General features: G+C 42.1%; 1 protein-coding gene across 1 annotated transcript in view; it reads right to left on the bottom strand.

The window, feature by feature from the left end:
- Positions 1–12,805, bottom strand: part of FBXL2 (F-box and leucine rich repeat protein 2) — a 114,512-nt gene that overhangs the window by 83,682 nt on the left and 18,025 nt on the right. The window contains 2 exon segments of the mRNA XM_082411866.1: positions 4,106–4,283; positions 4,285–4,855. Of these exon segments, the coding sequence (XP_082267992.1) occupies positions 4,106–4,283; positions 4,285–4,337 (231 nt within the window). The 5' untranslated portion in view covers positions 4,338–4,855.

The raw sequence follows: 12,805 nt of genomic DNA, 5'->3' as shown, positions 1-12,805 counted from the left end.
GCAATACTGTAACAAATTCAATAAAGACTTTTAAAAATGGTCCACATCAAAAAAATCTTTTTTAAAAAAAGAAAAATGGGCAGAAAACCTTAATACAGGGGTCCCCAACCCCTGGGCCGCAGACCACTACTGGTCCGTGGCCTGTTAGGAACAGGGCCACACAGCATAAGGTGAGCAGCAGGCAAGTGAGCAAAGCTTCATATGCCGCTCCCCATCACTCACATTACCGCCTGAACCATCATATCCCAGCACCTCCCCCTCCACCCCAGTGGAAAAATTGTCTTCCATGAAACCGGTCCCTGGTGCCAAAAAGGTTGGGGACTGCTGCCTTAATAGACATTTCTCCAAAGAAGACATACAGATGGCTAGCAGGCACATGAAAAGATGCTCAACATCACTAATCATTAGAGAAATGCAAATCAAAACTACAGTGAGGTACCACCTCACACCGGTCAGAATGGCCATCATTAAAAAGTCTACAAATAACACGTGCTAGAGAGGTTGTGGAGAAAAGGGAACCCTCTTACACTGTCGGTGGGAATGTAAGTTGGTGCAGCCATTGTGGAAAATAGTATGGAGGGTCCTCAGAAAACTAAAAATCGAATTACCATATGATCCAGCAATCCCACTCCTGGGCATATACCCAGAGAAAACTATAATTCAAAAAGATACACGCACCCCTATGTTCATAGCAGCGCTACTCACAATAGCCAAGACATGGAAACAACCTAAATGTCCACTGACGGATGAATGTATAAAGAAGATGTGGTACATATATACAATGGAATACTACTCAGCCATAAAAAAGAATGAAATAATGCCATTTGCAGCAACATGGATACAACCAGAGATTATCATGCTAAGTGAAGTAAGTCAGAAAGAGAAAGACAAATACCATATGATATCATTTGTATGTGGAATCTACAATATGACACAAGTGAACCTACCTATGAAACAGAAACAGACTCACAGACATAGAGAACAGACTTGTAGCTGCCAAGGGGGAGGGGGTTAGAGGAGGGATGGAGTGGGAGTTTGGGGTTAGCAGATGCAAACTATTATATATAGAATGGATAAACAACAAGGTTCTACTGTATAGCACAGGGAACTATATCCAATCTCCTGGGATAAATCATAATAGAAAATATTTTAAAAAAAGAATGTCTGTATGTGTATAACTGAGTCACTTTGCTGTACAGCAGAGATTGGCACCACATTGCAAATCAACTGTACTTCAATAAAATTAAAAAAAAAAAAAAAAAAAAGCTGCTCTTCGTGATTCACAAAAGCAGGTGCCAATTCCTGAACACAAACTGAAATGACAGGAGAAACTTTAAATGCTATTACAGCCATGAGTATGAACCCTAATCCAATATCTGTCTTCACTGATGCCTCTTCATCTCATCTGTGTGAAAGAGGAGAGGAGAGAAGGTTAGGAGTGCCTACTCTGTTCTACAGCATCCAGTCCAGCGCAAAGAACAACAAAATACAAGTAAGTGTTTGTATACATAAGTGCTCAAAACATTAAAATCCAAGTAAGAGAGAAAACTAATTTCCTAACATATAAATAGCATACATATTGAGGAACATATAATGATACACTATACATTATAATCCAAAACCATAAGCAGGTTGTGTTTTTTTTAATTAATTAATTTACTTATTTATGGCTGCATTGGGTCTTTGTTGCCGCGCACAGGCTTTCTCTAGTTGTGTCAAGCGGTGGCTACTCTTCGTTGTGGTGCGTGGGCTTCTCATTGCAGTGGCTTCTCTGGTTGTGGAGCACGGGCTCTAGGCACACGGGCTTCAGTAGTTGTGGCACGCGGGCTCAGTAGTTGTGGCTCGCGGGCTCTAGAGCGCAGGCTCAGTAGCTGTGGCACACGGGCTTAGTTGCTCCACAGCATGTGGGATCTTCCCAGACCAGGGCTCGAACTCGTGTCCCCTTCACTAGCAGGTGGATTCTTAACCACTGCGCCACCAGGGAAGTCCCATAAGCAGGTTCTGAGACAAGATGCCTGGTTTTGAAATCTGGCTGGGTGACTGGGGCAAGTTACTTACCTCTCTGTGCCTCAATTTCCTCATCTCTAAAATGGGGAAAAGGTATTCTCCTCATAAGGTGGTTGTGATGGTTAATTAAGACACATAAGGTGCTTATAAAAATGTCTCACACATAAAATGTACACAGTAAATATCAGCTCTCATTATTATTTAGAGGCAATAGAAACAAGTGGCTTAACTGAAGAAATTTTCATTGAGAAATAGCTAAGCTGAGTTCCAAAATTCATGTGCAAAGTCATAAATATCAAATGCTAAAGCTGTATGTTTAGATTCAAGCACTTAATGAAGGGTTATGTTATGATCTCGAATACAGTTTGGGGTTACAGAAGCAGCCTTCTCATCCCCGCTGCTATACCAACCATTCCCCTTTTCCCCTGGAGCCCAGGCATCACCTTACCACCCAATTAAATCCCTTCCATGAATTAAATTCTTAATGCTTAAAGATATACAAAAAGCAAAGCATTTCTAAGTTTAGCAAAGCAACCACTAGTACATAAGTACAATAAAATGCTTTTATTTTAGAGTAAATAAAACTCTAATATTTACAATAGTGAATCAAGGTGGACTGTGGGTCAGGATGGAAGGGGTAGACAAAGGAGAAGAAAAGGAAAATGGACAACAGGAGGAATATGAGACTTCAGAGAGAAAGCTGTGAATATGTAACTCCTGAATATTCTTTTTCTCCTTCCTGTAGTCATAAGGGCTTTTCACACAGATAACATGTAAAAGCAAGGCACTGCAACATTTAAAACACTTAGATTTTCGTAATATTCATTTCCTGAAACTCTTGCTGGCTCCATTAATTTTCACTTAAAGCAATTCAGAATTTGAAAGAAACATACACGAAGTAAAGAAGGCACTGCTGTTAATTTGTAGGTGATTTTTTTTCCTGCTATCAACAGGCCACACACCTGGCAGCTGTTTTTCCAGAGTCAATGAGATACAGATCATCCACATTCCCTTACTACCTTAATTATTAAGAAAAGACAGAGCTAGCCAGGATTCCAATGAGCAGTTTCTCTCTCCAGAAGGCTGACTGCCACTTGGGGAGAACCCTGCATCCTCAGCTTATTAGCTCTTCCACTAACCCCTGCAGATAAGGAGCAAATCTACACGAAATTACGAACAGTTACAGAAACTGTTTCTCAAACTAGGCATTTTCTTACTCCCCACCCCCGCTCCCTCTCAAATATTCTATACCAAAGGTGTGTCCCCAAGCAGAGAATCCAGCCCCTCTCTCCTTTCACACCCTTTGGAGGCTTCTGGAGAATTCACACATCTGGTTGGCAATTCCCTGAATCCTGCCTATTCAAGCCAATACCTGAGCTGAGTCTTCAGGTTAGGTTTTAAAAAAACGTGCTTAATGGGGACCAGGTGGGAATGTCCATTCACTCTCAAGTTTATTGAATAAAGGTAATGATTTAAGACGTTTACCACGCACTAATTATGAATTGAATCCCTGAGTGAGGGTGCTGCACGCACGAAAAAACTCCAGCTTAATGTCCCCATTTTTAAAAAGGAGGGAGGAATCTCCAAAATTACAAATTTAAATTTCCACATGCTAAAAAACCTGTCAGAATGATGAATTTCAAAGAAATACCTATTTGTGTATTACTAACATAACTGCATAGAAACAAGACAAGAAGAACGTAGACTGCAATATACCGTTGATATGAATATATATGGCATATGATATTCATACATATCCTTTTTTATTTTTTTCTAACCACACCCTCTCTGAGTGGCTTCCTAGGCTCGCCGGGGCCAAACAGCGTCACGCTGTCCGGCGACCGGCCGGTTGGGGGTCCCAGCCAGGCACTCAAAGGTGAGAACGCGGCCCTGGGCAGCGGGCGGGCGCTCCGGCTCTCCAAGGGGTCCCCCTCCCGCGGGTCCGCCCAGTCCTGCCCTGCCCGGCAGCCCCACAGGCCGCGGCCCGGCCTCTCTGCGACCCCGGCGCCGACCGCCCCAGCCCAGAAGGCGGCCGCCCTGCGACCCAACCCGGGCGGGGAAGAGCCAGGCGGCCGGGCTGCGAGGGCCCCAAACTCACCATGGCCGAAGAGCCACAAGCGCGCCCACAGCTCAGAGTCACACGGCGCCGGCAACGCCCGTTGTCCTGGTGACGCCAACTGGGCGCCCCGCCCCGTCCCCTAGGTGGGCTCAGAGGCGGCCATTGGCTGGCGGACAGCACATGACGCGCAGGGGCGGTGCCCTTTGGACCGCCCCCCGCCCCCCACGACTCGGCTCTTGGGCGGGGCCTCTTTGGCTTTCCGCCTCTGCATCTGTCCCTCATCACCCTGATCACCTTGACATCCTTCACCTGACAGATGACCCAGCCGCAGACTGACCTGCTGGGAAAGACCTTTATGGACTTACCTTATTTAAGAAACCTTATTTAAGTTACCTTGATTACACAGGTAACACATGATTATTTCAGACATTTTATTTATCTATTTAAATTTATTTATTTATTTATTTTTGGCTGCGTTGGGTCTTCGTTGCTGCACGTGGGCTTTCTCTAGTTGCAGTGAGCCGGGGCTACTCTTTGTTGTGGTGCGCAGGCTTCTCACTCCAGTGGCTTCTCTCGTTGTGGAGCACGGGCTCTAGGTGCACAGGCTTCAGTAGTTGTGGCATGCGGGCTCAGTAGTTGTGGCTCGCGGGCTCTAGAGCGCAGGCTCAGTAGTTGTGGCGCACGGGCTTAGTTGCTCTGCGGCATGTGGGATCTTCCCGGACCAGGGCTTGAACCTGTGTCCCCTGCATTAGCCGGCGGATTCTTAACCTGTGTGCCACCAGGGAAGTCCTGGAGACATTTTAAACAATAACGAATTACAAAGAATAAAACCACACCAAATCTCAGCACCTGATATAACCACTGCTTATATTTTAGTCTATCTGCTTCCAAGCCCGCAACAAAATGTATATTATTATAATACGTTGTCTTCTTGGAAATGGAAGCAAACCATACGCACTTTTATTATCTACTTTTTTCAATTTAAAAATTATCCTTGCGTGCCAATTCATGTCATAGCATTGTATGTATACACTCTAATTTATTAAATCATTCAGCAACTTGTTGGATGTTTTTAATATGGTTGACAGGAACTTTAGATATCCTCAAATCCAGCCCATTAAGTCTATGAAGAGACATACTCAACAGCAGATCTGACATCTCCCCTTGAATGTCTAATAGACATCCCACACTTAAATATAGCCCCAATAAGACTTTTGATCCAAGTTTCTTACTCTCCCTAAACAAATGGACAACTGTAGCCCTCAACAATCAACACCAGAAAGCCCTGTGAAGAGGAAGAGAATTTGTAGTGATGGAAAGTAGATTACTGGTTGTTCACAGCTGGGGGAGGAGTGGTGGAGGGAGAGATAATAACTAAAGAGTATGAGGTTTCTTTTTGAGGTGATGAAAGTGTTCTAAAGTCGACTGTGGTGATGGTTGCACACATCTGTGGATATACTAAAAACCACTGTGTTGTACAGTTTGTGTGAAATGCATAGTATGTGAGTTATATTTCAATAAAGCTGTGTGGTTTTTTGTTTTGTTTTGTTTTTATAAATTTATTTATTTTAGGCTGAGTTGGGCTTTTGTTGCTGCATGTGGGCTTTCTCTAGTTGCGGCGAGTGGGGGCTACTCTTCGTTGCAGTGCATGGGCTTCTCATTGTGGTGGCTTCTCTTGTTGCAGAGCACAGGCTCTAGGCACGCGGACTTCCGTAGTTGTGGCATGCGGGCTCAGTAGTTGTGGCTTGCAGGCTCTAGAGTGCAGGCTCAGTAGTTGTGACGCATGGGCTTAGTTGCTCCGCGGCATGTGGGATCTTCCCAGACCAGGGCTCGAACCCAGGTCCCCTGCACTGGCAGGTGGATTCTTTTTTTTTTTTTTTTTAATTTATTTATTTTATTTATGGCTGTGTTGGGTCTTCGTTTCTGTGCGAGGGCTTTCTCTAGTTGCGGCAAGTGGGGGCCACTCTTCATCACGGTGCGCGGGCCTCTCATTATCGCGGCCTCTCTTGTTGCAGAGCACAGGCTCCAGATGCGCAGGCTCAGTAATTGTGGCTCACGGGCCTAGTTGCTCCGTGGCATGTGGGATCTTCCCAGACCAGGGCTCGAACCCGTGTCCCCTGCATTGGCAGGCAGATTCTCAACCACTGCGCCACCAGGGAAGCCCAAGCTGTGTTTTTTTTAAAGCTATGTTGTTGCTCATACATACTCTCAACTTTAATTAATCTTGATAATTTGTCTTTGTATCAATATGATATATCCCTCCATGGAACTTTTCACTTTGAATCCATTTATTCTTTTTTCCCCAGCTTTACTGAGGTATAATTGACAATTTAAAATTGTACATATTTAAGGTGTACAACGTGATGATTTGATATATGTATACATTGTGAAATAATGACCACAATTCAGTTAACATACCCATTACCTCACATAGTTACCAATATTTTTCTTTCTCTCTTTCTTTCTTTCAGTGATAACTCTTAAGATCTACCTTCTTAGCAAATGTCAAGTACACAAAACAGTATTGTTAACTATATTCACATTGTTATACATTAGATATCCAAAACCTATTCATCTTGCATAACTGAAATTTTGTACCCCTTGACCAGCATCTCCTCATTTCCCTCTACCCCTAACCGCAGGTAACCACCATTCCACTCTCTGCCTCTGTGCGTTTGACTATTTTAGAATGCACATATAAGTGAGATCATGCAGTATTTGTCTTTCCGTGTCCAGTTTCTTTCAATTAGCATAGTATCCTCAAGGTTCATCCATGTCACAAACGGCAGGATTTTCTTCTTTTTAAACACTGAATAACATTCCATTGTATAATATATAGATTTCCCTTTCTAAAAGTTTATATGAATGTATTCATACAATAATTAGGATTTTGAAACTGGCTTCTTAGCACATTTTCAAGATTCATCCAAGTTGTAGCATGTACCAGTACTTCATTCCTTTTTATGGTCAAATAATATTCCTTGAAAGGATATACCACAGTTTTGCTTATCCATTTGTTCACTGATGGTCATTTCCATCTTTTGGCTGTTGTGAATAATGCTGCTATGAATATTTATGAACACTTTTTTTTGACCGTGCCATGCAGCATACAGGATCTTCCCTGACCAGGGATCAAATCCGTGCCCCCTTCATTGGGAGCACAGAGTCTTAACCACTGGACCTCCAGGGAAGTCCTGAATACATTTTCATACAGACACGTGTTTCTGTTTCTCTTGGGTGTATATCTAGGGTATATATCTAGAAGTAAAATTTCTGGGTCATAAGGTAATAACTCTGTTTCAGCATTTGAGGAACTGCCAGAGTGCTTTCCAAAGTGGCTGCACCATTTTATATTCCCACCAACAGTGTGTAAGGATACCAATTTCTCCACAGCCATGTCATATGTTGAAGAAAAATGTAGTAAAAATGAAGGCAGTTTAAGACAATTAAAAAATAAGCCACAGATTGGGAGAATGTGTCTGCAAAACACATATCTGATGAAGAACTTGTATCCAGAATATACAAAAGCACTTTTAAAACTCAACAATAAGAAAACAAACAACCCAACTTAAAAATGATCAAAAGATCTGAACAGACACTTCATCAAAGAAGATATACAGATGGCAAATAGCATATGAAAAGATAATCAAGGGTGGCCAAGATGGCAAAGTAGGAAGACCCTGAGCTCACCTCCTCCCATGGGCAAACCAAAATCACAACTATTTACAGAGCAACTATCTATGAGAACAAACTAAAGACCAGCAGAAAAGATTTTTCACAACTAAAGATATGAAAAAGGAACCATAATGAGATGGATAGGGGGGGGCAAAGATGCAATATAGCCAAGACCCATACCCTCAGGTAGGTAACCCACAAATGAGAGGATAATCATAATTGCAGAAGTTCTCCCCAAGGAGTTAGGGATCCTAGCCTCAGATTGGGCTCACCAGCCTGGGGTCCTGCACCAGGAAAACGAGTTCCCAGAACATCTGGCTTTGAAGGCCAGTGGAGCTTGCATAGGAGAGCCAGAGGGCTGTAGGAAACAAAGACTCTGCTCTTAAAGGGCACACACAAAATCTCACATACTCCAAGACTCGGCTGAGAGGCAGGAATTTCAAAGGAGCCTGGTTCAGATCCATTTGCTGACTTTGGAGAACCTCCCAAAGAGGCAGAAAGCAACTGATACACCTCCTGTGGACACAGATGCTGCTGGTAGCCATTTGGGGGAGCTTGTCCTACCACAAGGACACTGATGCAAGCACCATTCTGGAGTCCTCCCTCCAGCCCAGGGGTCCCCAACCCCTGGGCCACAGACCCGCAACAGTCCATGGCCTGTTAGGAACGGGGCCACGCAGCCAGGAGGTGAGCAGCGGGCGAGCAAGCAAAGCTTCATCTGTATTTACAGCCGCTCCCCATTGCTTGCATTACCACCTGAGCTCTGCCTCCTGACAGATCATCGGTGGCATTAGATTCTCATAGGAGCACGAACCCTGCGGTGAACTGCGCATGCGAGGGATGCAAACCCTACTGTGAAATGCGCGTTCAAGGGATCTAGGTTGGGTGCTCCTTATGAGAATCTAATGCCTGATGATCTGAGGTGGAGCTGAGGCAGTGATGCTAGCGCTGGGGAGCAGCTGCAAATACAGATTATCATTAGCAGAGAGGTTTGACTGCGTGTACATTAAAGTACATGCCCTTAACTCACATCTGTTTGTGCAGCTCTGTGAGGAGATGGATGCAGAGCACACACATCTTCTCTTATACACAGAAGTGAGATGGCTTTCTAAAGGTAGATCACTGGCCAGAGATTTTGAGTTATGAGAGCCACTCCAGAGATTTCTTTTAGAAAAACAGTCACCACTGGCAGCACATTTCAGTGACACAGAATGGGTCGCAAAACTTGCTTACTTGTATGACATATTCAACCTGCTTAACGAACTCAATCTGTCACTTCAGGGGAGAACGACAACTGTGTTCAAGTCGGCAGATAAAGTGGCTGCATTCAAAGCCAAACTGCATTTATGGGGGCAACAAGTGAACGTTGGGATTCTTGACATGTTTCAAACATTAGCAGAGATTTTGAAAGAGACTCAGCCAAGGCCTTCTTTCTCCCAGCTGGTGCATGATCACCTATCTCAGCTTTCAAAAGAGTTTGAGCATTACTTCCCAACCACAAAATACCCCCGAACTGGGAAGGAATGGATCCACAACCCATTTGTGAATAAGCCAGGTGAATCGACTTTGTCTATGCTAGAAGAGCATCAACTGCTTGAGATCACAAATGATGGTGACCTTAAAAGTATGTTTGAGACACCTTCAAATCTCCATACGTTCTGGGTTAAAGTTAAGGCAGAATATCCTGAGATTACCACAAAAGCACTGAAAAGCCTGCTTCCATTTCCAACATCCTATCTCTGTGAAGCAGGGTTTTCTGCAGTGACAGCAACCAAAACGGATTACAGAGTAGACTGGACATAAGCAACACACTTTGGGAGTCACTGTCTCCCATCACCCCCAGATGGGACCATCTAGTTGCAGGAAAACAAGCTCAGGGCTCCCACTAATTCTGCATTATGGTGAGTTGTATAATTATTTCATTATATATTACAATGTAAAAATAATAGAAATAAAGTGCACAATAAATGTAATGTGCTCAAATCATCCCGAAACCACCACCCACCCCTGGTCCGTGGAAAAACTGTCTTCCACGAAACCAGTTCCTGGTGTCCAAAAGATTGGCAGCCCATTTCAGTGACACAAAATGGGTCGCAAAACTTGCTTACTTATGTAACAGGTAAGGTTGGGGACCCTATTATCTCCAGGGGCTTACCCACCCACCAGGAGGCCAGCAACGGAGCCGGGGCCCCCTGGACTCCAAATAGCCAAAACAATCTTGAGAAAGAAGAACAAAGCTGTAGGAATCACGCTCCCTGATTTCAAACTACACTACAAAGCTACAGTGATCAAAACAGTATGGTACCAGAACAAATACAGACACATAGATCAATGGAACACAACAGAGAGCCCAGAAATGAATCCACACTTATATGGGAAATTAATAACTTGCCCTACAACAAAGGAGTCAAGAATATACAATGAGAAAATAAGAACCTCTTCAATAAATGGTGTTGGGGAAACTGGACAGATACATACAAAAGAATCAAACTGGACTACTCTCTCACACCATACAAAAAAAAACTCAAAATGGATTAAAGACTTAAGGGAATTCCCTAGCTGTCCAGTGGTTAGGACTCCATGCTCTCACTGCCAAGGGCCCAGGTTCAGTCCCTGGTCGGGAAACTAAAATCACACAAGCCACGCAGTGTGGCAAAAATAATTAATTAATTAATTTTTAAAAAATTTTAAAAAGAACTTAAATATAAGACCTGAAACCATAAAACTCCTAGAGGAAAACATAGGCTGTAAGCTCTTAGTCATTGGTCTTAGTAATGGTTTTTTGGATATGTCTCCCTAGGCAAAGGAAACAAAGGCAAAAATAAACAAATGGGACTACATTAAACTGAACAGCACACAGCAAAGGAGACTATCAACAAAATGAAAAAACCACCTATTGAATGGCAGAAGAGTTTCCAAAGCATGTATCTGATAAGGGGTTAATATCCAAAATATGCAAAGAACTTATACAACTCAACATCAACAAAACAAACAACCCAATTAAAACAAAACCAAAAACAAACAAACAAACAAAAACGGGCAGAGCACCTGAATAGACATTTTTCTAAAGAACACATTACAGACAGCCAACACGCACAGGAAAAGATGCTCAACATCAATACTCATCAGGAAAATATAAATCATAACCACAATGAGATATCACCTCACACCTGTCAGAATGGCTATTATCAAAAAGACAACAAATAACAAGTGCTGGCAAGGATGTGGAGAAAAGGGAACCCTTGTGCTGTTAATGGGAATGTAAATTGGTACAGACACTGTGGAAAACAGTATGGAGGTTCCTCAAAAAATTAAAAATAGAACTACCATATGATCCAGCAATCCTACTTCTGGGTATTCTTCTGAAGGAAACAAAAACACTAATTTGAAAAGATATATGCACTCTTATGTTCACTGAAACATTATTTACAATAGCCAACATATGGAAGCAATCTAAGTGGCCATCAACAGATGAATGGATAAAGAACATGTAGCATATAGAGAGAATAGAATAAAACTCAGCTATTAAAAAAAAAAGAATGAAATCTTGACATTTGGGACAACATGGATAGACCTGCAGAGTATTGTGCTAAGTGAAACAATAAGTCAGACAGAAAAAGACAAATACTGTATGATATCACTTATATGAGGAATCTAAAAAACAAAACAGATTACCATAACCAAACAGAAGCAGAGTCACAGATACAGAGAACAAACTAGTGATTGCCAGAGGGGAGTGGTGCGGGGGGATGAGTGAAATAGGTGAGGGAGATTAAGAGGTACAAACTTCAAGTTGTAAAATAAATAAATCACAGGAATATAATGTACAGCTTGGGGAATATAGTAACATTGTAATAACTTTGTATTGTAACAGTAACTAGACTTATCATGGTGATTGCTTTGTAATATACAAAAAATATCGAATCACTATGTTGTACACCTGAGAGCATAATATGGTAAGTAAATTATACTTCAATAAAAAAGAAAAGAACAAACTCCACACAGTCAGGTAGCTGCCCACCCCTTAGAGAAGCCTGGAGGTTTATTACCTGGAGAAGGCAAAACAGGTTGGAGAGGATTAGGAGGTAAGATAAAACAGGTAGGACCCCTTTCTGAAAACAGAGGGATTAGGTAAATGCTTACATGTTGAACAGTAAGTAATCATCTCTTTTTTTTTTTTAATTTTTATTGGAGTATAGTTGATGTACAATGTTGTGTTAGTTTCAGGTGTACAGCAAAGTGAATCTGTTGTACATATGCATATATCCACCCTTAAGATTCTTTTCCTACATAGCCCATTACAGAGTATTTAGTAGAGGCCCTGTGCTATACAGTGGGTCCTTATTAGTTACCTATTTTAGATACAGTAGTGTGTATATGTCAATCCCAATCTTCCAATTTATCCCTCCCCCTCCCCTTACCCCCTGGTAACCGTAAGTTTATTTTCTACACCTTTATTTCTGTTTTGTAGATAAGGTCATCTGTACCTTTTTTTTTTTTTTTTTTAGATTCCACATATAAGTGATATCATATGATATTTGTCTTTCTCTGTCTGACTTACTTCTCTCAGTATGACAATCTCTAGGTCCATCCAGGTTGCTGCAAATGGCATTATTTCATTCTTTTCTATGGCTGAGTAATAGTCCCTTGTATATCTGTACCACATCTTCTTTATCCATTCCTCTGTTGATGGACATTTAGGTTGCTTCCATGTCCTGGCTATTGTAAACAGTGCTGCAATGAACATTGGGGTGCATGTGCCTTTTTGTATTATATCAAATAATTATATCTTTTCGAATTATGGCTTTCTCCGGATATATGCCCAGGAGTGGGATTGCTGGATCATATGCTAACCCTACGACTACTAGAGCTCATCAATGAATTTGGTAAAGTTGCAAGATACAAAATTAATACACAGAAATCTCTTGCATTCCTATACACTAACAATGAAAGATCAGAAAGAGAAATCAAGAAAACAATCCCATTTACCATCTCATCATCAAAAAGAATAAAATACCTAGGAATAAACCTACCTAAGGAGGCAAAAGACCTGTACTCAGAAAA

Source organism: Balaenoptera physalus, assembly GCF_965194825.1.
Source record: "Balaenoptera physalus genome assembly, chromosome: 11".
In the NCBI taxonomy this organism is placed as follows: domain Eukaryota; kingdom Metazoa; phylum Chordata; class Mammalia; order Artiodactyla; family Balaenopteridae; genus Balaenoptera; species Balaenoptera physalus.
The sequence above is the reverse complement of the archived record's forward strand: the minus strand, read 5'-3'. Positions and strand labels throughout refer to the sequence as shown.